This window comes from Oncorhynchus tshawytscha, linkage group LG16 (genome assembly GCF_018296145.1).
Source record: "Oncorhynchus tshawytscha isolate Ot180627B linkage group LG16, Otsh_v2.0, whole genome shotgun sequence".
Classification (NCBI taxonomy): Eukaryota; Metazoa; Chordata; class Actinopteri; order Salmoniformes; family Salmonidae; genus Oncorhynchus; species Oncorhynchus tshawytscha.
In genome coordinates this window covers 40478728-40505878 of record NC_056444.1, presented here as the reverse complement: position 1 = coordinate 40505878, position 27151 = coordinate 40478728, and the positions used below count along the sequence as shown (strand labels likewise).

At 43.9% G+C, this 27151-nt stretch overlaps 1 protein-coding gene across 1 annotated transcript in view; it reads left to right on the top strand.

The window, feature by feature from the left end:
- Nucleotides 1-27151, top strand: part of LOC112215650 (collectin-12) — a 48758-nt gene that overhangs the window by 7266 nt on the left and 14341 nt on the right. Inside the window, exon 3 of the mRNA XM_024374859.2 lies at nucleotides 26256-26378. Coding sequence (XP_024230627.1) covers nucleotides 26256-26378 — 123 coding nt within the window. The remainder of the gene's footprint in view (nucleotides 1-26255; nucleotides 26379-27151) is intronic.

The following is a 27151-nucleotide window of genomic DNA, read 5'->3' as shown; positions in this document are numbered from 1 at the left end:
GAACCTTTTGAAGATCTGAGGACCCATGCCAAATCTTTTTAGTTTCCTGAGGGGGAAAAGGCTTTGTCGTGCCCTCTTCACGACTGTCTTGGTGTGTTTGGACCATTTTAGTTTGTTGGTGATGTGGACACCAAGGAATTTGAAGCTCTCAACCTGCTCCACTACAGCCCCATCGATGAGAATGGGTGCGTGCTCGGTCCTCCTTTTCCTGGAGTCCACAATCATCTCCTCAGTCTTGGTTATGTTGAGGGAGGCCATTGTTTACATCTCAGGACAGACACAAAGCAGTATGAGCTGTGTCTACTCACTGCCTTTGGGACCGTGCAGGGTTAAACATAACAGCTTTTTCTGGGTGACAGCCTTTGTGGTTTAGCCCGTACCAAAAGCAACACTCACAGCTTGATGAGGTCAGGAGGTCACCAGTTCATAAACACATACACTCATTCACTGATAGACATGCATACACACACATACTTACACACTCACATTCTCAAACTCACATACACATAAAGACAAAGCGAGAGAGGGAAAGAGAAGAAATGGGAAAGACAGAAACACACCCTCTGGGATGGAGAATGAGAGAGTGAGAGTACTGTTGTACTGTTGATCCAAGGAGGGATTTGGGAGCCTCTCTGTCACTCTCTCTCTGGAGAGAGTTACTCCAATCCAGAATGACTTGGTCCATCAGTAAGGATGGAGGGAAGGGATGGAGGTAGTGGTCCCCGATGTTTACCCAGCACCAGCGGAGATGAGCTCAAACTGTGCTTTACCACAATCTCTTTCATCACAGTGTCACCCGAGAGGATGCGTCCTGTTTGTCTTCGTGTGAGTAGCCTGCGCCGCGAGCCCAGCCAGCCCTCCACTCATGGGCTTGCGTACCAAATGGCATCCTATATAATGCACTCCTTTTCACCAGAGCCCTATGAAAGGGAATAGGGTTCTATTTCGGACGCAGACAATGACAGCTGTTGGCCTGGCCTGCTCTGCTCTTATTGGCCCCGCCTCCTCACTCTGGATTTGTTATTGTGCAACAGAACTATCTGCGTGAGGATCAGAACAAAGTGTATAGCCTTGTTTTTTAAGTGCGACGTGTGTAACCTTTTAACTTTGAACCATTTATTTTTTCTCTATGCCTAAGCTTTAGTATTAATACCCCGTAGTGCAATGTGCAATTTTAATGAAAAGGCTTGTTCACTGCTACATGGAACCAGTGCCCCCTGTGTAGAGATGCCACCATGGAGACTCAATGGAGAGGGGTGTCGAGGTGTCTCAACCAGCATAGGGCATTTTACTGAATTTCCACTATGAGACTTTACCCCGGTGTTTGGCCGAAAGACACAGACTTTTGTGATTTCAGCTATGATTCTTGGTCTACACTGTCTAAACTGTCTACACTAGCCCCCAAAAATACCTAAATAGGGCGTTTCCACTGCTGCACTGGTGAAACTGGGGACAATGTCCTCGAAATCATAGGGCCAGAGGTGGGGATGAGGGGTGGTGTTACTGTAAATATGGGAAATGTGGGTAACATGTTTATTATAGGACAATCCTGATCTTGACTATTAGTGTCATGTAGATGTGACCGTTTTAGTGGTTATTTTACAATATGATGTCTTACTGAAAATTAAACGGATGGTTATGAAAGTTCCTCTGTCCCTTTTTGTTTTAACTCGCCTGCCTCAAGTTGTTTATCAGACGTTCCTGCTCCAGTATGTCCTTCCGTTTAACCTCGCTTGGGAATTCCAGACAGCGGCTGGTGCTAGTAGTCCCAATGTTCTTATGAAAAGCAGGCTGATCCGTAAGGCAGGTAGAGAATTCGCAGAGCATCGAGCCAAACACTTTTTCTTCTTTTTCTCAGCATATCCTAACTCTCTCAGGACAAGATGGCTGTATTTTCAGAGTGAGACAGAGCAGAGTGAACTCAGGCTTACCTCTGGCGTTCTTTCCGGCACGAAGAACTTGGAATCGTGGTATTAAAAGCTAAAAGGTGTAATATCAACACACATGTCCTACTAACACTTTGTGACCACATGTTGAAATGTGTTTATGTGCTTTTGGTGAAGTCTTGACCCAATTGGCGACATATGTCTGGAGTCACCATTTAACTCTCTCTCTCTTTCTCTCTGTGTCAGAAGAAGCTGAGAGGATATGGCCTTGGGTTTACGCACGGATACATATTCAACAGATATAGTCCTGTTTCACTTTCTCCTTTTGCCCTCTCTCTCTCTTTTATTTATATATATATATATGGGCTGAGTGAATTCGTATGGTATTCCCATCAGTCTCTCCTCTGCCAAATTGAAGCCAGCTCAAAATTACCTCCCCAGTCCTCAAAGTTTCTGACGTTTTTTTTCTGTGGGGGGTTGACATAGGAAGGTCATTAGGAGGAGGGGAAAAAAATGGACTCTGTTGTTCGACCGAACCCCCACAGACTCCTTTAAAGCTGGAATAAAGTAGGATCTGTCATGGGCCTGAGGAGCCGTCAGCCTTCAACCACTAACCTGGGCATCATTACTTTCATATCTTCTGCTGTCAGTTAGTGACGTGGATGAGTGAGCTCTGTCTCTCCAGTCCAGGTAGAGGCTTGGAACAGTCAGAGGAGCACATGTAGAGAAGTAATTTTTTTGTCATGGTGGGTGGACTCCTGAGATCTGAGGTTTGAGGGTTTCTCTTCAGATGAGTCCCAAATGGCACCCTATCCCCTATGTGGTGCACTATAAAGGGATTAGTGCCATTTTGATGCAGACTTCTTCTGCTTCTCTCAAACATCTTGGTTTGAGGAGTCAGGCCGGGCATCCTGCTGACGGCGTTAAACCCAGAGTGTGCTGATCAGTTTCCTGAACTTGTTATGGTTTCACTCCCGGTCGGCACGGCCAGGTATATTCCAGGAGAGTGTTGCGGTGTGGTGCTGGAGTCGGGCCCGGGCCCAGCTTTGTCAGCAGCAGCAGCATAACCAGCCATACTGGTGGTTTCGCTCCAATGGGTTTGGCTGGCATGGGACGCACTTCACGTACCCCTCCCCTACCCAACCTCACCCCTCTTACTCACCCTCTTCCTATCCACACCCACCACAGAACATTTATGAGTGTCCCAGCCCCATGCTTGGTGAGGTTGGGAAAATAAGTGAATTCAATATCGAATGACATTGACATTGAATGAGACATAGTATGCCACTGGATCTTTCCCAGTGATCCCAATTAATTAAGCTGTGTCATTAATTATCTGCCGATGCTATGTCGTGTTAGGCAACACTATGAAGGAGTGGAATGCACTTTTATGTGGTTCTTCTGTTACGGAAGCTGTGGTGTTGCAGTAACAAACCCCAGTCCCCATATTGCTCTCTCTCTGTTAAAAGAGATTTTGTTTACCCATTATTGTTGTGAAGGAATGTCTTAAATGTGCTTACCACCTTTTCTGCATTTGAGAGGTTTGTTTGGGCTATATAAGGAGTAGAGGGAGAGGGATATGTTCATTTTCTCTCCCTCCCTGTTGTTTCCGTTCTCTTTTCGTTTGCATGCTTTTGGCCTGTAGGACAGTTTGATTGTACTTTGGTTCTATTCAGGCAGTTTGGAGATGGCTTTATTCTATTTATATTCATTGCTCAACCATGCAATAAAGCAACCTATAAAATGTTGTTCATATTCTTGCAGTAAATATTGTGAATTTAGGTGTCAAAGTGGGGGTTTGGAACATGGATGACCAGTGATGTTTTTGTCAGAGTAACACATGTGCTGGTGCTTAAACCTTATTTTCATTTAATTTGGCAATTCAATATTTCAGTGACTCTGGTTCATTTGTGTGTGAAGAAAAACAGCCTCCCACTACACACACACACACACACACACACGGAGGCTGGTGGGAGGAGCTATAGGAGGACAGGCTCATTGTAATAGCTGGAATGGAATAAATGGAACAAAGTCAAGCATGTGGTTGTGTATCAGTATCAAACATATGGAAACCACATGCTTGACTTTGTTCCATTTATTCCATTCCAGCTATTACAATGAGCCTGTCCTCCTATAGCTCCTCCCACCAGCCTCCTCAGGCGTGTGTGTGTGTGTGTGTGGTGGGAGGCTGTTTTCCTCACACACAGGTGAACCAAAGTCACTGAATTGCAGAATGAAATGAAAATAAGGTTTAAGCACCAGCACATGTGTTACTCTGGCAAAAACATCACAGTTCACCCGTGTTCCAAACCCCCACTTTGACTCCTAAATTCACAATATTTACTGTTTAATTCTGACGGAGAAAAAGAGAAGTTTCTTCCAATGCTTTTGGCATCCATTTTTGTTGTACATGAGAAAAAGGGTGCAACATCTCTGAAAACCTTTCAACCTTGTTTTTATTTTGTTGCCAAAATGTATAATCTGTTTTCCTAATCACTCCTCCCACCAACCTCCACACACACACACACCATAATATCCCACCATGTCCTTGGGCTGACCCATGTTTTTGTTGTAGTACACTTCTCATGTTTGAATTAGGTTCAAAATGGCCTCCTCTTGAGAGCATTTTTAGAGGTTTTTCTCTGGTTAAATATGAACTTTAAAATAACAGACTAAGTAGAGTCCATGCCAGGCCACCTGTGTACCTTTAAGATCTCCTATGAAAAGGAGTATATTACACTTGGCAAGCAGGCAGTAATTTGTTCCAGAGACCACGCTTGCTGTACTGGAGACAACCATGCCTCTTTAAAAGGATTTCATGCTAAAGGTGTGTGTGTCTGTTGGGGTTGAGGGGGGTTGTGTCTGTGTGTGCGTGCGTACGTATGTGTGTGTTTGTTTTGAATGTTCTAGAGACCCCAGGCTCCCTAAACCCCACACATGTTAATGATGAATTTGGGGATTCTAATTTCTACTCATTTAGCATAGCCTACCAATAAAAAATTCCCGAGACTGTTTTTGGAAGTCTGAAACTTTAATGAAAGAAAGAAATTGACCCAGCCAGCTGCCAAGATCAACCTACTGCTTCCTGGTTTCGAAAAGCGGAGCTGTAGTGGAGAACAGATGCATTCTGGTCCAAATCCCAGTCAAACCCATAATGACTATCACATTTTCAGACGTTGCCAAGACTGAGACGCAGAGAAAGTGGTGTCATATTTTATTTTCGAGGGCATTTTTCTGAACCCAGTATACCTACTTTTGCTTAATCTGCTTATCCCACCACTGCTAATGCAAAAGGGTGGGTTTACAGCAATGATGACAGGAAACACCATTTTCGTAATAAGAGTTGGCATGAGTCAGAAAGTTTGGCATGAGCTGGGATTGTTTTCCTCATCTTAGTCAGAGCTCTCAACATCTGGACCTCACACTAACGTGGTCAACCACTTGTAAGACTCTGACCATATCTCAACCATGCCAGCTCAACAACAAGAGAGCCCAGTCTGGTCAGGCCTCATCGGCTTTGTCATTGGCTAGGAGAAGACCCCTTACGTACGTAGAGCAGCGCTCCACTTCACAGACTAGTGAGGTTAGTTTTGTTCCGTCTTTTTCAGCAATTATTATCCTTAAAGGTCATTGACCTGGACTGTATACATAAGGCTTGGACATTGTTTTAAAGACTGTTTTATAAGTCCTCACGGATACCAAACTAATTTGAATACCATTTTGTCTGTTGTTGATTAGAGTTTGTTCCAGTAAGTGCTATTTACTTGGCAGATCATAGGCCCAAATGTCTGTCAGTCAGATGTCTGCTCTGAATCCCTTGTCTCTAATTGGTTAAACAAGTGTTTGACGGTCGGAGAGCGTGCCATTCTGGAGAGTGGTATGTGTCTGTCTGCGCAGGTTTTGGAATCCCTTTGTGCAGATGCTATTCCTGTTCAACTAGCTGCAGTGGATGGCTTGCTGTCATGGCAACTGACAGGCCACTCCCCTGCTTCCAGCCACAGATGTGGTAGGCCACCCAGGGGAACTCTATCAAACTTCCATCATCCACGACACAGCAAGGCAGACAGGAGAAACTCTATGGTTTGAGCCCTCAGAATACAGCTCATCGCTTTGATTGGCCGTGCCTGCTTTCCTTTGTTCATCTGTTGATGTTGTACATTTCTCAGGATTTGGGAGAAAAAACATATATGTTGGTCATATATCATTGTCCATGTGGTTTCCTGTCACTCAAATGTGTCTGTGTGGAATTGTACTCCCACTCACGACTCAGAAATGACTCTCATCTGGTTTTTAATCTTTCGGATGTCATTTGTGTCCAAGGCAACGCTGTATTTATAATGGAAGTTTCTCTGCCTCTTTAGGGGTAAGAGTTTAATACCACTTATATGCCATTGAATGAATCTCACTTCCTTACTTTCACACCAAGAGACACTGAAACACAATTATTTATCTCTGGTTTATGCATTGCCTAAAGAGACACTTGACTGAAAACGACATAAACCACTTGAGAAGCTACAGTATTGATCCAACCAATAATACAGACCATGCTGGTTTTAGTGTCACTATGCAAACCACAAGTCATTATTCCACTGAATGACAGAGCTACTTATTACAACCTAACCTTAAAACCCCCCAAATCAAAAAGTGTCTTCTTCCAGATTGACCAGAAACCATCAAAACCAAACCAACACCACAGTGGGAGAGTAAAGTAACAGAACATGAGGTCACATGGGAATGCAAGCCTCTGCTCATTGCCCAGTTCAAATGTAGTGCACTATAAAGGGAATAGGGGTGCCATTTGGGATGCTGCCAGAAGCTGGAAGTTGTCTGTAATTGGCTAAACTGTGAGGACATGACTACAGTGATGCCATAGTAAAAGAGGTATAATAGGTCAGCTCTCCATATGGCCCTGTTACTGAGCGATATGGCCAAGGTAGTGATGACTTTGGCTGATGTGTGTTCGCCTGGGCAGTAAAAGAGTTGGTCCCATTGTGACTTTCTCAACCTGCTTCCTATGAACTAGCCGAAGAATCTGCTCAACACTTTTATGGCCTCATGGTTCTATCTGGCCCCCACAATTTTTTATTTTACCAGGTAAGTTGACTGAGAGCACATTCTCATTTACAGCAACAGCCTGGGGAATAGTTACAGGAGTGAGGATGAAGGAGCCAATTGTAAGCTGGAGATGATTAAGTGACCATATGAGGGCCAGATTGGGAATTTATCAAGAACACCAAGGTTAACACCCCTACTCTTACAATAAGTGCCATGCAATCTTTGGTGACCACAGAGAGCCAGGACACCTGTTTATCATCCCACCCGAAAAACAGCACCCTACACAGGGAAATCTCCCCAATCACTGCCTCCTACTGGCCCTCCAACACCACTTCCAGCAGCATCTGGTTTCCACTCCATGGACCAAACAGAACCAACCCTGCTTAGCTTCAGAAGCAAGCCAGCAGTGGGATGCAGGGGGGTATGCTGCTGGCATAAACATTGAACATCTGCAACATTGAAGCAGACTGTCGTGTAGTAGGCTCAGTAACATGAATACACAATGGGTATAATTAAGGGTAAGATTACTCGGGAAGCTCATCACTCCATCACAGCATACATCACCAGCACACGCATACTCTAATTCTCCCTATCTGAAATCCTGTTCTCGTTGTACTTCCGTTCTGTGTCAGAATACGTAGAATAAAATACCTGTATGTCTCTAGTGGTAAACATGGGTAGTGCAGCAGAACACATATTACCACTTGTGAAAGTAAAGCTCTCTCTAAGAATAACACAACTAAAGCATTCCACAATTCTTCAAGTCAACAGTTATTTTTATACAAAGCACAGAATAATAACACTGTTAAAACGCACACTATAGTAACCATACCGACAGTAACATCAGAATATCACATTGACACTTTAGCAGTCAATTACTGTACTCACAATCTTTCAGGTTTTACTGAATGTAGTCCTTTAGCCGAGCCGTGCATCTTCTCACTCTCCTTTTGAATAATCTGTTGTGAGTGCAAGGACACTTGGGAATCAGCAGCACCGTTTTATAGCGTGGCCTGCTCAGGACACAGAGAGAGATGCAACGCATTCTATGTCTTTCCGTCGTCAAGAACATACAGTGGGGCAAAAAAGTATTTAGTCAGCCACCAATTATGCAAGTTCTCCCGCTTAAAAAGATGAGAGCGGCCTGTAATTTTCATCATAGGTACACTTCAACTATGACAGACAAAATGAGAAAAAAAATCCAGAAAATCACATTTGTAGGATTTATTTGCAAATTATGGTGGAAAATAAGTATTTGGTCACCTACAAACAAGCAAGATTTCTGGCTCTCACAGACCTGTAACTTCTTCTTTAAAGAGGCTCCTCTGTCCTTCACTCGTTACCTGTATTAATGGCACCTGTTTGAACTTGTTATCAGTATAAAAGACACCTGTCCACAACCTCAAACAGTCACACTCCAAAGTCCACTATGGCCAAGACCAAAGAGCTGTCAAAGGACACCAGAAACAAAATTGTAGACCTGTACCAGGCTGGGAAGACTGAATCTGCAATAGGTAAGCAGCTTGGTTTGAAGAAATCAACTGTGGGAGCAATTATTAGGAAATGGAAGACATACTAGACCACTGATAATCTCCTTCGATCTGGGGCTCCACGCAAGATCTCACCCCGTGGGGTCAAAATTATCACAAGAACGGTGAGCAAAAATCCCAGAACCACATGAGGGGACCTAGTGAATGACCTGCAGAGAGCTGGGACCAAAGTAACAAAGCCTACCATCAGTAACACACTACGCCGCCAGGGACTCGAATCCTGCAGTGCCAGACGTGTCCCCCTGCTTAAGCCAGTACATGTCCAGGCCCGTCTGAAGTTGGCTAGAGAGCATTTGGATGATCCAGAAGAAGATTGGGAGAATGTCATATGGTCAGATGAAACCAAAATATAACTTTTGGTAATAACTCAACTCGCAGTGTTTGGAGGACAAAGAATGCTGAGTTACATCCAAAGAACACCATACCTACTGTGAAGCATGGGGGTGGAAACATCATGCTTTGGGGCTGTTTTTATGCAAAGGGCCCAGGACGACTGATCCGTGTAAAGGAAAGAATGAATGGGGCCATGTATCGGGCGATTTTGAGTGAAAACCTCCTTCCATCAGCAAGAGCATTGAAGATGAAACATGGCTGGGTCTTTCAGCATGACAATGATCTCAAACACACCGCCCGGGCAACAAAGGAGTGGCTTCGTAAGAAGCATTTCAAGGTCCTGGAGTGGACTAGCCAGTCTCCAGATTTCAACCCCATAGAAAATCTTTGGAGGGAGTTGAAAGTCCGTGTTGCCCAGCAACAGCCCCATAACATCACTGCTCTAGAGGAGATCTGCATGGAGGAATGGGCCAAAATACCAGCTACAGTGTGTGAAAACCTTGTGAAGACTTACAGAAAACGTTTGACCTCTGTCATTGCCAACAAAGGGTATATAACAAAGTATTGAGGTACACTTTTGTTATTGACCAAATACTTATTTTCCACCATAATTTGCAAATATATTCATTAAAAATCCTACAATGTGATTTTCTGGATTTTTTTTCTCATTTTGTCTGTCATAGTTGAAGTGTACCTATGATGAAAATTACAGGCCTCTCTCATCTTTTTAAGTGGGAGAACTTGCACAATTGGTGGCTGACTAAATACTTTTTTGCCCCACTGTATGTGCTTGGTCCTTTTGTTTGGATAATTTTGCGTGGCGCACTGTAATTTGGTGCACCCTTTTTGACATGAAAGGGAAGTTTTACCCGCACATGATCTCCCTCTTCGATGGGCGATTGTTTCACTCCCCTGTTTTGGCGTCCGTATAGGATTTCCCTTTTTCTTGTGTGGCACGCACTCTAGTACGCACGCATTGTCAGAGACGGAGGGACTCTGTTTGCCATTTGCAAACAGTCTTTTAGAACTCGGGTCCAGCAGTCCACCGCGCCATTTGCCCGTGGGTAGTACATAGACACGTTGGAGTGTTTAATGTCTCTGTCATGGAGGAATGAAGTCCATTCCTTCGAAGTGAATTGGGCACCATTATCGTTTACGATTTCGTAGCAATTTCCGTGGCGTCTGAACAAATCAGTTAAGAATTTAATGATAGTCTGGGTAGTTACATTACTGGTAAACACAGCCTCAGGCCATTTACTGTAGTAATTCACGAGGGTGATTACGTAACGATAATCTGCTGGGGTAGTTTCAAACAGACCAACAATGTCAATTCCAAATTTTCGCCATGGACCTTGAGGAAGGGAAATAGGCTGGAGAGGCGTGACATGCGTCTTTGCAGTTTTGTCATTTGTCTGACAGAGTTGACATGTTGATATTGTAGTTTGTACAGACGTGTCCATTCCAGGCCACCAGTAGAGCTCACAGAGCCGTTGTTTTGTTCGGACGACTCCCTGGTGGTTGTCATGAGCTAGTGAAACCAGTCTGTGACGCAGTTTAATGGGCACTAGCAGACGGTTTGGACCATCTTACACTGATCAGTCTTGTACAGAGCGTTCCTCCCGAATGGGAAAGTAAGATACCAGATCTGGGGGAAAAAAAATCCTCGTTTTGGGCCAGCTTTTTCAATCTGGCTGCGTAAAACACACAGTTCTGGGCATGTAGCAGTTTCGGAGGAGAACTCAGCCACTGGCAGTGCATTAAGCCCAGTGGATAGCAGGGCCACTAACTCAGGTTCAGTGTTTGGGACAACATGATATTTTGGCTAGCCGAGGCTGAGGCCAAACTTTAGAGGACCCGACAGAATCTGAAAAGGCAGTTGTGAGTTCTCATCATGAAGGAGGACCTGAAAGTTGGCACTAGCCAAATCAATGGTTGAGAACATAGTAGCGCCTTGTAGCTCAGCGAAGAGATCTTCCATGTGAGGAAGTGGCTAACTGTCAATGATCACTGCTTTGTTTGGCTCGTACAAATCTACACACATGCGAACATCTCCATTTTTATTTTTAGTAACCACTATAGGGGATCCCATGGGGAGGCATACATTTTCTCTATGACATCAGAGTTTAGTAAGCGAAACAGGTCAACAGAGACCACTCTTTTTAACAGACGGTGGTAGTCGACTTAGTTTTTGTTGCACAGGAGTAACGCCATCTTTGACTTTCTGTGGTCAACTTGGGTAGTGCAGCAGAACACAACCTTGACCTTTTTTTGGACCATGTTACAGTCTTCCAGAACAATACATCAACTGTACACAGTGCCTGTACACAGTACACAGTGCCTGTATATGTTGACATTACGTTGTTGGAGCTGTTTTGGCCAGAGTGTAGCAAAGTTTTAGTCCTGATAGTGTACTCAAAACATTACACTTTGTTACCAAGGATAGGTCATGGATACAGCATTTGTGTGTCAAATCAAATTGTATTTGTCACACGCTTCGCATGAAACAAGTGTAGACTAACAGTGAAATGCTACTTACGGGTACTTTTACAACAATGCAGAATTATAGATAAAAATACACCATTTTAAATAAAACATAGAAATAGTGACATGAGGATTAAGTACACAGTGAATAACCAATAATAATAACAAGTAAAAAATAATATGTCTATATACAGTGATTACCAGAACAGAGTCGATGTGCAGCGGAATGAGGTCATTGAGCTATGTACATATAGGTAGGGGTAAAGTGATTAGGCAACAGGATAGATGGTAGCAGCAGCGTGTGTGAAGTGTGAAAGTATGTGTGCGTATGAGTGTGTGTCATCAGTATGCATGTTATCTGGGGGTGTAATGCAGTGTTTGTGTGTGTGTGTGTGTGTGTGTGTGTGTGTGTGTGTGTGGGTAGGTAGAGTCCAGTGTGTGTGCATAGAGTCAGTGCAAAAAAGGGTCAATGCACGTAGTCCGGGTAGCCATTTGATTAGCTACGGTATTTAGTAGTCTTGTTAAGCAGTCTTATGGCTTGGGGGTAGAAGACGGTCAGGTTCCTGTTGGTTCCAGTCTTGCTGCACTGGTACTGCTTGCTGTTCGGTAGCAGAGAGAACAGTCTATGGCTTGAGTGACTGGAGTCTTTTACAAGCTGGTCAGCGCATGCTCTGAGTATGCGTCCTGGTATTCCGTCTGTGAATGTTAAGCTGTTTAAAGGTCTCACTTACATCGGCTACACATCACACAGTCGTCCGGAACAACTGGGGCTCTCATGCACGGTTCAGTTTTGCTTGCCTTGAAGCGAGCATAGAATGCATTTAGCTCGTCTGGTAGACTTGCGTCACTGGGCAAACTCGTGGTTGGGTTTCCCTTTGTAATCCATGATAGTTTGCAAGCCCTGCCACATCCATCGCGTGTCAGAGCCGGCGTTATAGGATTCGATCTTAGTCCTGTATTGATGCGTTGCCTGTTTGGTGGCTCGTCAGATGTAGTGGTGGGATTTCATAAAAGCGTCAAAATTATTGTCCCACTCCTTGAAAGCGGCAGCTCTAGCCTTTAGCTCAGTGCGGATGTTACCTGTAATCCATAAATTCTGGTTGGGGTATACGGTTGAAGTCGGAAGTTTACATACACTTAGGTTGGAGTCATTAAAACTAATTTTTCAACCACTTCACACATTACTTGTTAACAAACTATAGTTTTGGCAAGTCGGTTAGGACATCTCCTTTGTGCATGACACAAGTCATTTTTCCAACAATTGCTTACAGACAGATTATTTCACTTATTCACTGTATCACAATTCCAGTGGGTCAGAAGTATAATTACACTAAGTTGACTGTGCCTTTAAACGGCTTGGAAATTTCCAGAAAATGATGTCATGGCTTTGGAAGCTTCTGTTGGGCTAATTGACATAGTTTGAGTCAATTGGAGGTGTACCTGAGGATGTATTTCAAGGCCTGCCTTCAAACTCAGTGCCTCTTTGCTTGACATCATGGGAAAATCAAAAGAAATCGGCCAGGACCTCAGAAAAAACATTGTAGACCTCCACAAGTCTGGTTCATCCTTGGGAGCAATTTTCAAATGCCTGAAGGTACCACGTTCATCTGTACAAACAATAGTACGCAAGTATAAACACCATGGGACCACGCAGCCATCATACCACTCAGGAAGGAGTTCTGTCTCCTAGAGATGAACGTACTTTGGTGTGAAAAGTGCAAATCAATCCCAGAACAACAGCAAAGGATCTTGTGAAGACGCTGGAGGAAATGGGTACAACAGTATCTATATCCACAGTAAAATGAGTCCTATATCGACATAACCTGAAAGGCCGCTCGGCAAGGAAGAAGCCACTACTCCAATACCACCATAGAAAAAGCCAGGCTACGGATTGCAACTGCAAATGGGGACAGAGATCGTACTTTTTGGAAATGTCCTCTGGTCTGATGAAACAAAAATACAACTGTTTGGCCATAATGACCATCGTTATGTTTGGTGGAAAAGGGGGGAGGCTTGCAAGCCAAAGAACACCATCCCAACCGTGAAGCACGGAGGTGGCAGCATCATGTTGTGGTCATAAAATTTGGTCGCAAATGAGTCTTCCAAATGGACAATGACCCCAAGCATACCTCCAAAGTTGTGGCAAAATGGCCATTTAAAAGGCAATGCTACCAAGTACTAATTGAGTGTATATAAACTTCTGACCCACTGGGAATGTAATGAAAGAAATAAAAGCTGAAATACATAATTCCCTCTACTATTATTCTGACATTTAACATTGTTAAAATAATGTGGTGATCCTAACGGACCTAAAACAGGGATTTTTTACGAGGATTAAATGTCAGGAATTGTGAAAAATGTAGTTTAAATGTATTTGGCTACGGTGTATGTAAACTTCCGACTTCAACTGTATATGTACGGTCATTATGGAGGCGTCGTCGCCAATCCACTTATTATTGAAGCCGGTGACTGATGAGGTAAGCTCCTCAATATTAGCAGATGAAAACAGTGAAACAGTCCTGTAGCTTAGCATCTGCTTCATCATACCAGTGCCGTATTGAGCAACTTCACTGGTACTTCCTTTTAGATTTTTTGCTTGTAAGCAGGAAGCAAGAGGATAGAACTATGGTCTGATTTGTCTAAGGGAGGGCGAGGAATGGCTTTGCATGCGTTTCTGTGTGTGGAGTAAAAGTGATCGAGAGTTTTGTCCCCTCTAGTTGCACAGGTTACATGTTGGTAAAAATGAGGTAAAACGTGCCACCATGGTTGTGGTGGTAAATAGACTGCTATGAAAATATAGATGAAAACTCTCTTGGTAAATAGTATGGTCTGCAGCTTATCATGAAGTATTCTAACTCAGGCAAGCAAAAACTCAAGACTTTAACATTAGTTAAATAAATGTTAAATAAAGAATGTAATTAAATTAGAGATTGCGCACCAGCTGTTGTTAACAAAGAGACACAACCTCCTCCCTTTGTCTTACCCGCGTCTGCCGTCCGGTCTCGACGATGCATAGAAAACCAGCGAGATGTATATTATCCATGTCCTCGTTCAACCACGACTCTGAGAAACATATCATATTACAGTTTTTCAGGTCCCGTTGATAGGATAGGATAGTCTCAAACGGAGCTCATCCAGTTTGTTCTCCAGTGACTGCACGTTCGCCAATAGAACAGAGGGCAATGGCGGTCTATTTGCTTGCCGACGTATTCTCGTCAGGGTACCGCCTCACCTGCCTCTTTCGCCACTGCTGCCTCTTTCAAGTCACATGGATTAGGGCCTGGTTTGGAGTAAGCAGAACGTCCAGAGCTGCAAACGCGTTGAAGTAGAACTGTTCGTCCAAATCCAGTTTACTGATCGTTGTTCTGATGTCCAGAAGCTGTTTTCATTCATAGGAAATGTTGTGGGAGACATTATGTACAAAGGAAGTTAAGATCAGTGTGAAAAAACACACAAATTAGCAGAATTGGTCAGGAGCCCATAACATGGCTACTATCCACTGCAGAGTGTGTGTGTGTGTGTGTGCATATCAAGTCACATTTTATTTGTCACATGCGCCGAATACAGCAGTGAAATGCTTGCTTTACAAGCCCTTAACCAACAATGCAGTTTTAAGAAAATAACAAAACATTGTGTGTGTGTTTGTGCCTGTGCATGCATGCGTGAATGTGTGTGTGTGTGTGTGTGTGTGACTGGGGTGATTTAAGTAGAACCTCATGGCTCTTTCTGAAGTTAAATCACTTCTGGCAGAGCTGTGTTAGGAGTTCATTCTCCATCCATTTCCCTGTACCATCGCATTTTACACGGACACCATGCAATCAATGGGTCACGCATACTGTACATGTCTTAAAGTCAAACACTCACTGGGTCTAGAGTTGGACCGGGACTAAGATTGAGTGGGGTTGGGTCAGGAGGGCTGGGAGAGAGAGTAACATGCGTTTTCCTCTTTATGAGGTATGAGCTCAGCCTGGACATGTGAATGTTGTCATCTTGCACAGGGGGGGGGGAGTTCATTTGCGCTACTCAATAAAACATGCTTTACGACCACCGGCGTCTTGTTTATGGTGTATTAGGAAGTAAACGTGAACTGTTGGACACAGAGCGCATAGTTCATGGCTAACAAGGCCTCTGGATACTGCCATGGTTACTGTCAGGGGAGGAGCAGGTAGTTAGGAGAGGAGGAGAATGAGAGAGACCGAGAGCAAGAGAAACAGAGGGGAGAGAGAGCACACTGGAAGGTGCTATTCCTAGTGTAGCCATTACAGAATCAAACGACAACAAAAGGAGCCAGTCAGAACATGTCATGCCTCAAATACCAGGTCATGGTTTGTTTTTCCAGCTGTGTGCATCAGAGGAAAAATGTCCTCTTGTTTGTTTTACTTCCTTTCTAGTTACATTTAGCTTGTTTGTTTCTGTTTGACATTCTGGCTTTTCTCTATCGTCACCTGGGGTCTTTGTGGCATCTCGGTTCATTTTGATTGGCCCTTGAAGGACCCAGTACGAGATGAGACCCAGGGAGACGGAGACCAATGAGATGAGTCAATTTTAAAGAGGCCGAGACATAGACCCGGTTCCAAGCATTACAACAACACTAAGCGGAGCATAGAGACACTGCAGGAAGGCTTTGGAACTCAGCGTGCTGGTTACGAAAGAGAAGGGGAAAGAGACACATTTCTGCCAAATATTACTGTTGAAAACGATGACTTTAAGTGGATCACTGATTCTCACTTTTTCAGATTGAGCTCTTTCTCTCTAGGCCTTTATTTAAGAAGATGCTGAATCAAGTGTGGACATACAGTATGCATTTGACTTTTGCTGTCCTTTAGCAGACGTCTTTTTAGACCACAGTTGTCTGGCGACACATTGTTTTAGGCTCAGCCAAGGACTTCTTAACTTTCCTGTTGAAATTCATGGCAGGTTTCTGTGCGTCAGTCCATGTTACCTCTGGCTATGTATTATTATAGTCATCAACACCACTTCCACTCGTTCTTTCTGCTAATGTTAGGTATTTCTGCTTCTTAGAGAGTATGATATTAAGCTCCTACCAGTGATGGTGACAGGAGCTTAATATCGCAAGCACGCACGCGCACACACACGCAGCATCAGGTCTTAAAAACCAAGTCGTTCCTTGGATCTCAAATCCCAAAGCTGAAGGGGCCTTTCCACCCCCCCACTCCACACCTTTCTTGATAGTTTTATGGAAAGATGACCTGTTTTTGTAACTGCTGCAAAAAAAGTTGAGTCTGTACAGACCCAGGGAGGGCCTCTGAGGGGGTTGGGGGTGGTGAAGGGGTTAGCTAAGCAGGAACCCAGTATGTACTGCTGCCTGCATCCCTTCCTCTCTGCCTGCCTGCCTCCTTTGCATGCCTTCCTGTTTGCCTGCCCTCCCTGCCTGCATGGCTTAATGAACTCATCTGATATAATGTTTACATACCCTACATTATTCATCTCATATGTATATGTATATACTGTACTCTATCATCTACTGCATCTTTATGTAATACATGTATCACTAGCCACTTTAACTATGCCACTTTGTTTACATACTCATCTCATATGTATATACTGCACTCAATACCATCTACTGTATCTTGCCTATGCCGCTCTGTACCATCACTCACTCATATATCTTTATGTACATATTCTTTATCCCCTTACACTTGTCTATAAGGTAGTAGTTTTGGAATTGTTAGCTAGATTACTTGTTGGTTATTACTGCATTGTCGGAACTAGAAGCACAAGCATTTCGCTACACTCGCATTAACATCTGCTAACCATGTGTATGTGACAAATAAAATTTGATTTGATTTGAGAACCATTTTGTACATGTTTATTTACCTCTACTGGACAACTAGGCACGGTAAAGAGTGAAGAATTTGACCACCTTTATATCTACAGTAGAGGCACCATTTATATTTCTCTCTCTCGGTTTTTTTTTCTGTGAGGGAGTTTGAGCAGCCCAGATATGTTTCTGTCCCCTACACTCCCTTTTCCTGTTTGACATTACTCAGGAGATCAGAGAAGGGTGTCTGGGAGATTGACAGATTATTGCAGCATGTAAAAGACATGCACCTGACTCCCTTTATGAGAACAGAACCTGGGAAATAGCATGGGAGAATGTGAGCTTGGCGTATGGGAACATGAAGTATGGTGGAATGTAGGCATTTGAATGATTGTGAGTATGTATTTTTTGTTCATATCCCAACATTTGAGGATCCTCTTAGATAACCAGTAGAGACAGGTATATGCCGGTACGTGACCAATATAAATTAGTAAACCAGTACGTGACCCATAGAGACCAGTATGCAAACAGTAGAGACCAGTGGAGACCAGTAGAGACCAGTATAAACCAGTAAACCAGTATGTGACCAGTAGAGACCAGTAGGTAAACAGTAGAAACCAGAAGAGACCAGTAGTTGACCAGTAGAGACGAGTAGGTAAACAGTAGAGACCAGAAGAAACCAATATGTGACCAGTAGAAACCAGTATAGACCAGTAGGTGACGAGTAGACCAGTAAATGACCAGTCTGAACCAATAGAGACCATTAGACCAGTAGAGACCAGTATGTGACCAGTAGAGACCAGTAGACCAGTATATGGCCAGTATGTGGCCAGTATGTGACCAGTAGAGTCTAGTAGATCCGTATGTGACCAGTAGAAACCAGTAGATATGTGTTAGAATGGCTTTGTGTGTTGGTAGGAGGAGCAGTGGTTTCATCTATGGGGACGTGGCAGATCCCTGTCTCAGACTCTCCTAAGCTTTCTGTCACAGTGTCACACGTTGTCACGCTTCCTGCTTGGCTCCTCATACTGTCCTTTGTCGTGGCAGGAGTTACTGTCTGTGTTCTTTACTGTCACTGCTACAGCCACTCTGCTTTCTCTCCACCTCTCCCCATGTTCCCCCCTCTCTGTTCCCCTCTATCCCCCCTCTCCACATTTCTCATTCCCAATTTCTCTCCCTGTCCAATTCTTTCTCTTCCCTCATCATCTGTATGTCAATCCCTCCCTCCCTCCTCTCCACACAGAACCGCTCGCATCACGTCCGTTTGTCTCGTGTGGTGGATGCGAATGGTTTCCATCACACGCAATAAAAGAGATGGAGCCTAAATCAGGCCACACATGGTGTCAGAGGTGGTGTCAGTTTCCTAGGGGCCTCAAGAGACACCGCATGAACTCAGAGCCCCCTGGCCGCTTGGTTTCTCCACTCCCTATGTATTACGTCATTCACAGGTAGAAACTAAGTGAACACAGGGGGCATGTTTTGGATCACATTCAATCCAAGCTGTTAAAAGTCCGTCATTAGGCAGGCCGTACTGCCAGGACCTCCCCTGTAGTAGGGAGAGCTGGACTGAATTGTATTTTGAGCACATTAAGCTCATTTAGCTGGAAGGCTCAGTTTGGAGCCTGGGCATAAACCTAAGGCATGGTGGGTCACCTCCCCCTGCCCACAGAGCAGCATCCTGGTAATGGGAAGCAGAGCTGAGTCTCTGCTGTGCCAACCCCAGTGATACCTCCCAGTCAGTCACACACAGATAAATTGGCTGAGTCTTTTATTGCATTTTCATTTCATGACAGGATTTCACATTGGTGTAAGCCATTTCTTCATGTTTTTATTCATTCACACACAGATACAGTGCCTTGCGAAAGTATTCGGCCCCCTTGAACTTTGTGACCTTTTGCCACATTTCAGGCTTCAAACATCAAGATATAAAACTGTATTTTTTTGTGAAGAATCAACAACAAGTGGGACACAATCATGAAGTGGAACGACATTTATTGGATGTTTCAAACTTTTTTAACAAATCAAAAACTGAAAAATTGGGCATGCAAAATTATTCAGCCCCCTTAAGTTAATACTTTGTAGCGCCACCTTTTGCTGCGATTACAGCTGTAAGTCGCTTGGGGTATGTCTCTATCAGTTTTGCACATCAAGAGACTGACATTTTTTCCCCATTCCTCCTTGCAAAACAGCTTGAGCTCAGTAAGGTTGGATGGAGAGCATTTGTGAACAGCAGTTTTCAGTTCTTTCCACAGATTCTCGATTGGATTCAGGTCTGGACTTTGACTTGGCCATTCTAACACCTGGATATGTTTATTTTTTAACCATTCCATTGTAGATTTTGCTTTATGTTTTGGATCATTGTCTTGTTGGAAGACAAATCTCCGTCCCAGTCTCAGGTCTTTTGCAGACTCCATCAGGTTCTTCCAGAATGGTCCTGTATTTGGCTCCATCCATCTTTCCATCAATTTTAACCATCTTCCCTGTCCCTGCTGAAGAAAAGCAGGCCCAAACCATGATGCTGCCACCACCATGTTTGACAGTGGGGATGATGTGTTCAGGGTGATGAGCTGTGTTGCTTTTATGCCAAACATAACGTTTTGCAATGTTACCAAAAAGTTCAATTTTGGTTTCATCTGACCAGAGCACCTTCTTCCACATGTTTGGTGTGTCTCCCAGGTGGCTTGTGGCAAACTTTAAACGACACTTTTTATGGATATCTTTAAGAAAAGGCTTTCTTCTTGCCACTCTTCCATAAAGGCCAGATTTGTGCAATATACAACTGATTGTTGTCCTATGGACAGAGTCTCCCACCTCAGCTGTAGATCTCTGCAGTTCATCCAGAGTGATCATGGGCCTCTTGGCTGCATCTCTGATCAGTCTTCTCCTTGTATGAGCTGAAAGTTTAGAGGGACGGCCAGGTCTTGGTAGATTTGCAGTGGTCTGATACTCCTTCCATTTCAATATTATTGCTTGCACAGTGCTCCTTGGGATGTTTAAAGCTTGGGAAATCTTTTTGTATCCAAATCCAGCTTTAAACTTCTTCACAACAGTATCTCGGACCTGCCTGGTGTGTTCCTTGTTCTTCATGATGCTCTCTGCGCTTTTAACGGACCTCTGAGACTATCACAGTGCAGGTGCATTTATACGGAGACTTGATTACACACAGGTGGATTGTATTTATCATCATTAGTCATTTAGGTCAACATTGGATCATTCAGAGATTCTCACTGAACTTGTGGAGAGAGTTTGCTGCACTGAAAATAAAGGGGCTGAATAATTTTGCACAACCAATTTTTCAGTTTTTGATTTGTTAAAAAAGTTTGAAATATCCAATAAATGTCGTTCCACTTCATGATTGTGTCCCACTTGTTGTTGATTCTTCACAAAAAAATACAGTTTTATATCTTTATGTTTGAAGCCTGAAATGTGGCAAAAGGTCGCAAAGTTCAAGGGGGCCGAGTACTTTCGCAAAGCACTGTACATATGCATGCTGTAAGCACGCACGCCCACTTGTACACACACCCATGGGCGGACACACACACTTTGTCTCCTGCTTCTGTACTACTTCGTTATGCTATTGAGGAAATCAGAGCTGCGCACGAGTCATTCCATTCGTTGAGCCATCCTCTCCCCCTCCAAATTGTAAAAGGATCTTGGCTTGTTTTACAGGTATATCAAATGATCTTATTAAACTTCTCATCTCTATTTGGAGTAACGAGCTACAGATGGGCTGCAGGATGTCAGCTATTTTAAACCTGCTTTAAACAAGTCCAGTGTTTAGCATGATTTACAAAAACAAATGTAACATCCAACCATATTGTCCAGTTTTTTTAACAACACCATGTGGGTGTTTTTGGCACAACGAGGTTATCCATGACTGTCCATTGTCTTCCTGAGTCTATCCTGAATGAGTCTGGTTGAGAAACACCTCAACCATGGTTGACGAAATAGAGAACCAGAAATTCACTTTCACAGAACAATGTAATGGTTGCTTTCCTGGAGCTGATTTGTGTTCATTCCAAGGGTTGAGTGTGTTTTAGGCAGGGCACAGTTCCAGAACACTCTCGGACTGACCTCAGCTCAGAGCACTCTGTTCTAATCGGTTACTATAGCTTCCTCCTCATATTTACTGTAAATAAACACTGTCTTCTAATGAGCAAGGCCGTATCAGTTCTGCTCGGACGTTTGCACCATGGACACCCGTTTGCCCTTCTGGGCAAGAATTTAAAGGGGAAATCTGGGATTTGTAGATCCATTTTTGGACAGTTAAATTAAGGATACCACCTGACCAGTTTGATGTTTTTAAAGTCCCGGAGTGCCCCTTTAATGGTCAGTTTGAAGAAGAGAACAAGTTGATGAGGCTTGGGTAGGATACAGTTCCAGTATATGTACCAAACATTGGTCAAAGAGACTGGAACATAACAGCGTACTCCAGTGTGATCAAGGTAGACATGGTCAGGATGTCATATCAACTCAATAGCATTCGAAGAACAATAGCGTACAATGTTCATCCCAAACGTCCACGATCAGGAAAACCGCCTACTGTAGTTGTGAAAAGCGACATTGTGTTTTGCTACGAGAAGTAAAAGTGTTTTTGTCAGCCTGTGGTCTCAGCATGGTCTCAGTATCTTAGATGTTGGTTGTTTTGGGGTTGTGGTTGGCCCAGGCTAAACTAGGTTTGACCTCGCAGCTGAGGGAAGGGATGGCCAACACCTGTCCAGTTGAATGAGCAGCAGCCGGTCTGAAGGAACCATGAAACTCCACATATAGACAACACGTTGTCGTTAACGGAAATGTTTATAATCACAGACCAGTCGGTGAATGATTTTCACTGAGAAAATGGTCAGTTTATGTTAAGTCTTCAGTCCAGATATACATAGACTAGAAGACATTTATCTGCAGTCCAGTACACCCAAACCTAATTGTCTAAATAGTATCAGCTATCCAGGTGGTTCTGTCCTCAGTGTTGCGGTCTGTTTTGAGGATTTGCTCCTGTGATCTGATATGAGAACAGACAGTTTATGTTCCACTTGGTTTGTTTGAATTGTCCAATGTCCATCTGTCAGATGGCTAATACTCTAATCAACCAGAGAATCTAGAGGCCTTGTATGTATCCCGGGCGCCTATAGTAGTAAACATACAGATGCTTTCCCAGTGATATAGAGCCCTATGGGTCTGTGTCTGTTGTCCTGTTGCCAGACCCCAGGGCCCATCCAGGAAGTCACCCACTGGGAGACAAACAACTAAGCCATGACATATGGATCATGACCGTGGACTGAGACGTTCTCTGGACTGAGAAAAAAAACACAGGTCCAACAGAACAGCTGCTTCATCGGAAACCTCCGACCCAGTCTGCCCCCTTGACTCTAAATCTGACCATCAATGGGAGGGAGGGGGTGGCGGGTTTGCTTTGTCGTTGTATGTTGTTGGTGGCGGCCATGTTTGTGTTTTGACAGCTGTCCTCCATTTTGGATACTTGGACCGCTAACCCTGAGAGCTCAGTTGATCCTGTCGACATTCTCTAATGATGATAGGGTCGGAACGCCTTGTCTGTGTATTGTAAAACATTCCTTTTTATAGTGTTTTGACGTACTTTTAGCACAATAGATTTATAAAACATCTGTCAACATATTTGGATAGGTCTGCATCTTTTTGATTACTTAGAAGTGATGTATGTTGTCGTGTTCTTTCTTTTTTTTAGCAGTGGAAGCCGGCATTGGGATTACACTCCAAACACGCGTCAGTCCTTACGAATGTCCTTAAAGCTTTGAAATCCATTTTGTTTGGCCCTAACAGCTACAAACTGAATGACCATTGCCATGTTCTACAATGATCCATGCACGGAGGCAAATTGAAGAGGAGCTTTGTCACTGGCCAATACATCTCACCGGCCAATACTTTGGTCAGCTGCTATAAGGCCTGTCTGTGGTGATTCTGACTGACTGGCTGCACACGAAGAATCGGCACAGTGATTTTTAAGAGATATTTTTGGCAGCTCCGTGCCTCCACACTCCTTCCGGTAAATCTCCTTTTCACTTTGACTTGGCTGAGTGGACAGAATGCATCTTCCAGCTGGAAAGGGTGTTAAAACTGAGGTCTGCTCCCCAATGATCATTACAGGTCCCAGGAAAGCTATAGAAAAGGAAGCCTGTTAACCTCGCTACCCTGGCCAAAGTCCCACTGCGGCCCTATAGCAGTAGAACAACCTGACTAGCTGATCACTTCAGTATTTTCCAATTGGCTAAAGTTATCCCTCGCTAGCTATACTGCTCGTCAACTGCATGGGCGGCGACTCAAGTGCTCTGGCACTCAAGTGGTGCCAGAGCACTTGAGTGGTGCCACATTTGTGCTGCCACATTTGGTGCCCGGGCACTTGAGTCGCCACCCATGGTGCCAGAGAACTTGAGTGCCAGAGTCTATTCTACACCAATGCTTTTCCATAATGGGAATGATCAGGCTTTATACAACAGGTGGGTCTAATCCTGAATGATGTTTGGTTAAAACTGCATTCCAGCCGGTGTCTATTCCACAAATGACCATCGGCTAAATCTATGACATTGAAATGCCTATTTACTCTGTTCCATCTGATACTGCACAATCCACTGTCTCTTCAGCTCAGCCAGGTAATTTGTATACTAGATATACAATGTAAAAAGCATCTGGACCTTAACTACCATTTTGTTTAGACTAGCATTTGGTTTTCAACAGTGGAGATTTGCAACTGACATTTGCAATATTGTTTCAATATTGAAATTCGATCTCCAGCTGTCCTATGGTAATGAACCTGTCAGGAGTCGGGACGAGACAGACAGGCTGGCAGCTTCTCTCTGCCAGGCGAAATCATGAATCGGCATCATTTGTATGGATATATACAAAGAAATGTCAAAGGAAAACCACTATGTGCAGCTTCAGTTTGAAGTGATTATGTTAGCTGTGTGTCTTGGCGAGAGAGCAAATGTTCTATGCCAGGTGAAATCGCGCATCATTAGCTCATTGTTATGGATGTACCCCCCCCAAAAAAATCACTAGGAAACAGCTTAAACAAATGCAAATGCAGCTCCTTTCACTGTTATTCTGACTGCACTGTTGGACGTGACTGTGTTTGCAAGCAAGGGATAAGAACATTGCCATCTATCATGGCAATGAAGCATTCAGAATGGATGACTGGGTGGCATCCATAGAATTAGAACAAAACGATTGGTTCGGGTCTCTGGCCAATGATAGATAGAATGAACGACCAGCTGGCTTGGATAGCGACCCTAGATCTCTTGGAAGGATGAAATAGTATGAATACATTCATCAAAGAAACATTTTTTTTAATGAAAATATGTCAATCATTATTTGAATATGTTGTTAATTAACCCGTTGTAGAAAAGTAATAATGACCTCGAAGCCGTGGTTTGAAGGATATATTGGCACGGGGTCTTGGGCCGAACAACATCCGTGCCAATATATCCTCCAAACAAAGTCTTCTCAGGCATTATCACTTATATAATTCATTATCATAATCGTATTACATGAGACTGCAAGCCCTATAGGCATTTATTAACCATGGGTCAAGGAGTTTTAACACAAAGATTGCGTTGGCACAGGCCATCTTTGTGTTGCCATGGAAATGTTGGAAGTGGCTTTCCTTGAGCTGGGCATGCAAATCAGTTTCATTTCAGGTACATGAAAAGCAGGACCCTTCTTTTTTTTCACCCACTTCCTGAATTCAAATGCAATACAGCTGTTTTCCCTTCAGCACTGTGGATCTCGGCACTCATCTGTCAGGAAAGATATCCTTGGAAAGAAATATTCCAGGAAAATGTAAGAGAATGCCAAATTCCTCCATGACTTTCCCTGCTGGTTGGAGGCACTTGAAGGTCCCTGGTTTGAATACATACTCCTACATACTGATGTTGATTACTGTCTGTTTATGTTTCATTATGAGGAGTGACGTGTGTGTGTGTGTGTGTGTGTGTGTGTGTGTGTGTGTGTGTGTGTGTGTGTTAGTGTCTGCCAAGTGAAGGCTTTCCCAGGAAAATAAGCTTGTGGCACAGTGTAAACAGTTTGGGGGGGTCTTGTTATGGTGTCCCTTGCCCCCTCACCACCCGGGGCCTCAGGGAACAACTGGGCCCTTTAATGTGGCCTCCAGGCTGTTTGTACAGATGTGGGGATCTGGAGATTCAGATCCAGGGCCTGGGGAACCCCAGACCTCAGCCCACATAGGGCCAGCCAGGCCACGCTTTGACCAGGCTCTCTGCTGTCTCCACATAGCCTGACTCTGACATAGCCTGACTCTGACATAGCCACCTGAGCCATAATATATTCAAATGCACCCTAATCTCTTATAGTGCCCTACTTTTGACAAGGGCCCATAGGGCTCATAGGACTCTGGTCAAAAGTAGTGCTCTTGCACTATATAGGGAATAGGGGCCATTTGGGACGCACCCCTAGGTAGAGTGCAGAGATGCAGGATATCCAGTCATAGGATATAATATATTGAATATACACTGAGTGTATAAACATTAAGAACCTTCCTAATATTGAGTTGCACTCTACAAGGTGTCGAAAGCATTCCACAGGGATGCTGGCACATGTTGACTCCAATGCTTCCCACTGTTGTGTCAAGTTGGCTGGATGTCCCTTGGGTGGTGGACCATTCTTGATACACACGGGAAGCTTTTGAGCGTGAAAAACCCAGCATTGTTGCAGTTCTTGACACAAACCGGTGCGCCTGGCACCTACTACCATACACCGTTTAAAAGGCACTTAAAATCCTTTCACTTCCTATGGCAGGGGTAGTCAACTAGATTCAGCCGCAGGCTGTTTTTTGTTGGAGCGAATTATCTGGGGGCCGGAAAATAATGATTATAATTTGTACACTGCAAATTGGCCACAACTGGCCACAATTCCAAAAATACATTGTATTTGAAAATAACAATAATTGTATACCTTGATTACGTTGAGACATGATCAAATATCTCTCTTTTTTTGTGGGAATACCTCCCCCACTTGGGGGCCTGTTTTTGTCGGCGGGCCACCTGTTGCGTGTGTGTGTGTGTGTGTGTGTGTGTGTGTGTGTGTGTGTGGTTACAGTTTGAATCGTGTGAACAAACTAACTATGGTGCTGTCGAGAACTCATTTTAACATGATTTACATGCACATTTTCTCTCACTTGTGTAGGTATCCAGGAGGGTACCCAGTGTACTAAGTGTAAGAATGAGTGGGCACTGAAGACCTCCATAGCACTGCTCTACGTGCTGTGCACTCTACTCACCATTGCTGTTGCTGTCCTCGGGTATAAAGGTAAGCAAGGACACCTGTCAGTCAAAGTGCATGCTTCTGTAAACTGTATTTCTGACTGTAGATAGTTTACACTACCTCCACTGGTGTCTATGGACATAATATTGCTTTCAGAATAAAAGTCCCCAGGGTACAGACAATTACAATGACTCAATACATTATGCATAAAATAAAAGTCATAACACAACTAAGGCAATACTACTTGTAAGGTAGGGGGAGACATCTCTTCATGCTTGTGTATCTGCCAAAGTGGTTGCTACTTTAGAGACATAGAATGGAAAGTCTAGCTATGTCACTGTGTAAGCTGACTGGGACCGTGGTGACCAGCATTGCTCAACCAAACCTTATTACACCTTCACATTGAGAAAGTGAGTGTCCAAACTGTGCGTGAGGTCCTTCTCCACATCCTGCCAGGAAATAAGATCACCCCTGTTTGATCACCATGAGCACAGTGTGTTTGTTTGCTTTGGAGTGTGTGTGGGGGGGGTGTTGGGTGTGTGCTGTATGTGTTTTGTGTGTGCTGTATGTATGTATGTATGTGTGTGTGTGTATGTGTGTGTGTGTGTGTTGTGTGTGTGCGTGTTGTGTGTTGTATGTGTGTTGTATGTGTGTGTGTGTGTGGTGTGTGTGTGCGTGTGTGTGTGTTGTATGTGTGTTGTGTGTGTGTGTGTGTGTTGTATGTGTGTGTGTGTATGGTATGTGGTGTTGTATGTGTGTGTGCGTGTTGTATGTGTGTGTGCGTGTTGTATGTGTGTGTGTGTGTGTGTGTGTGTGTG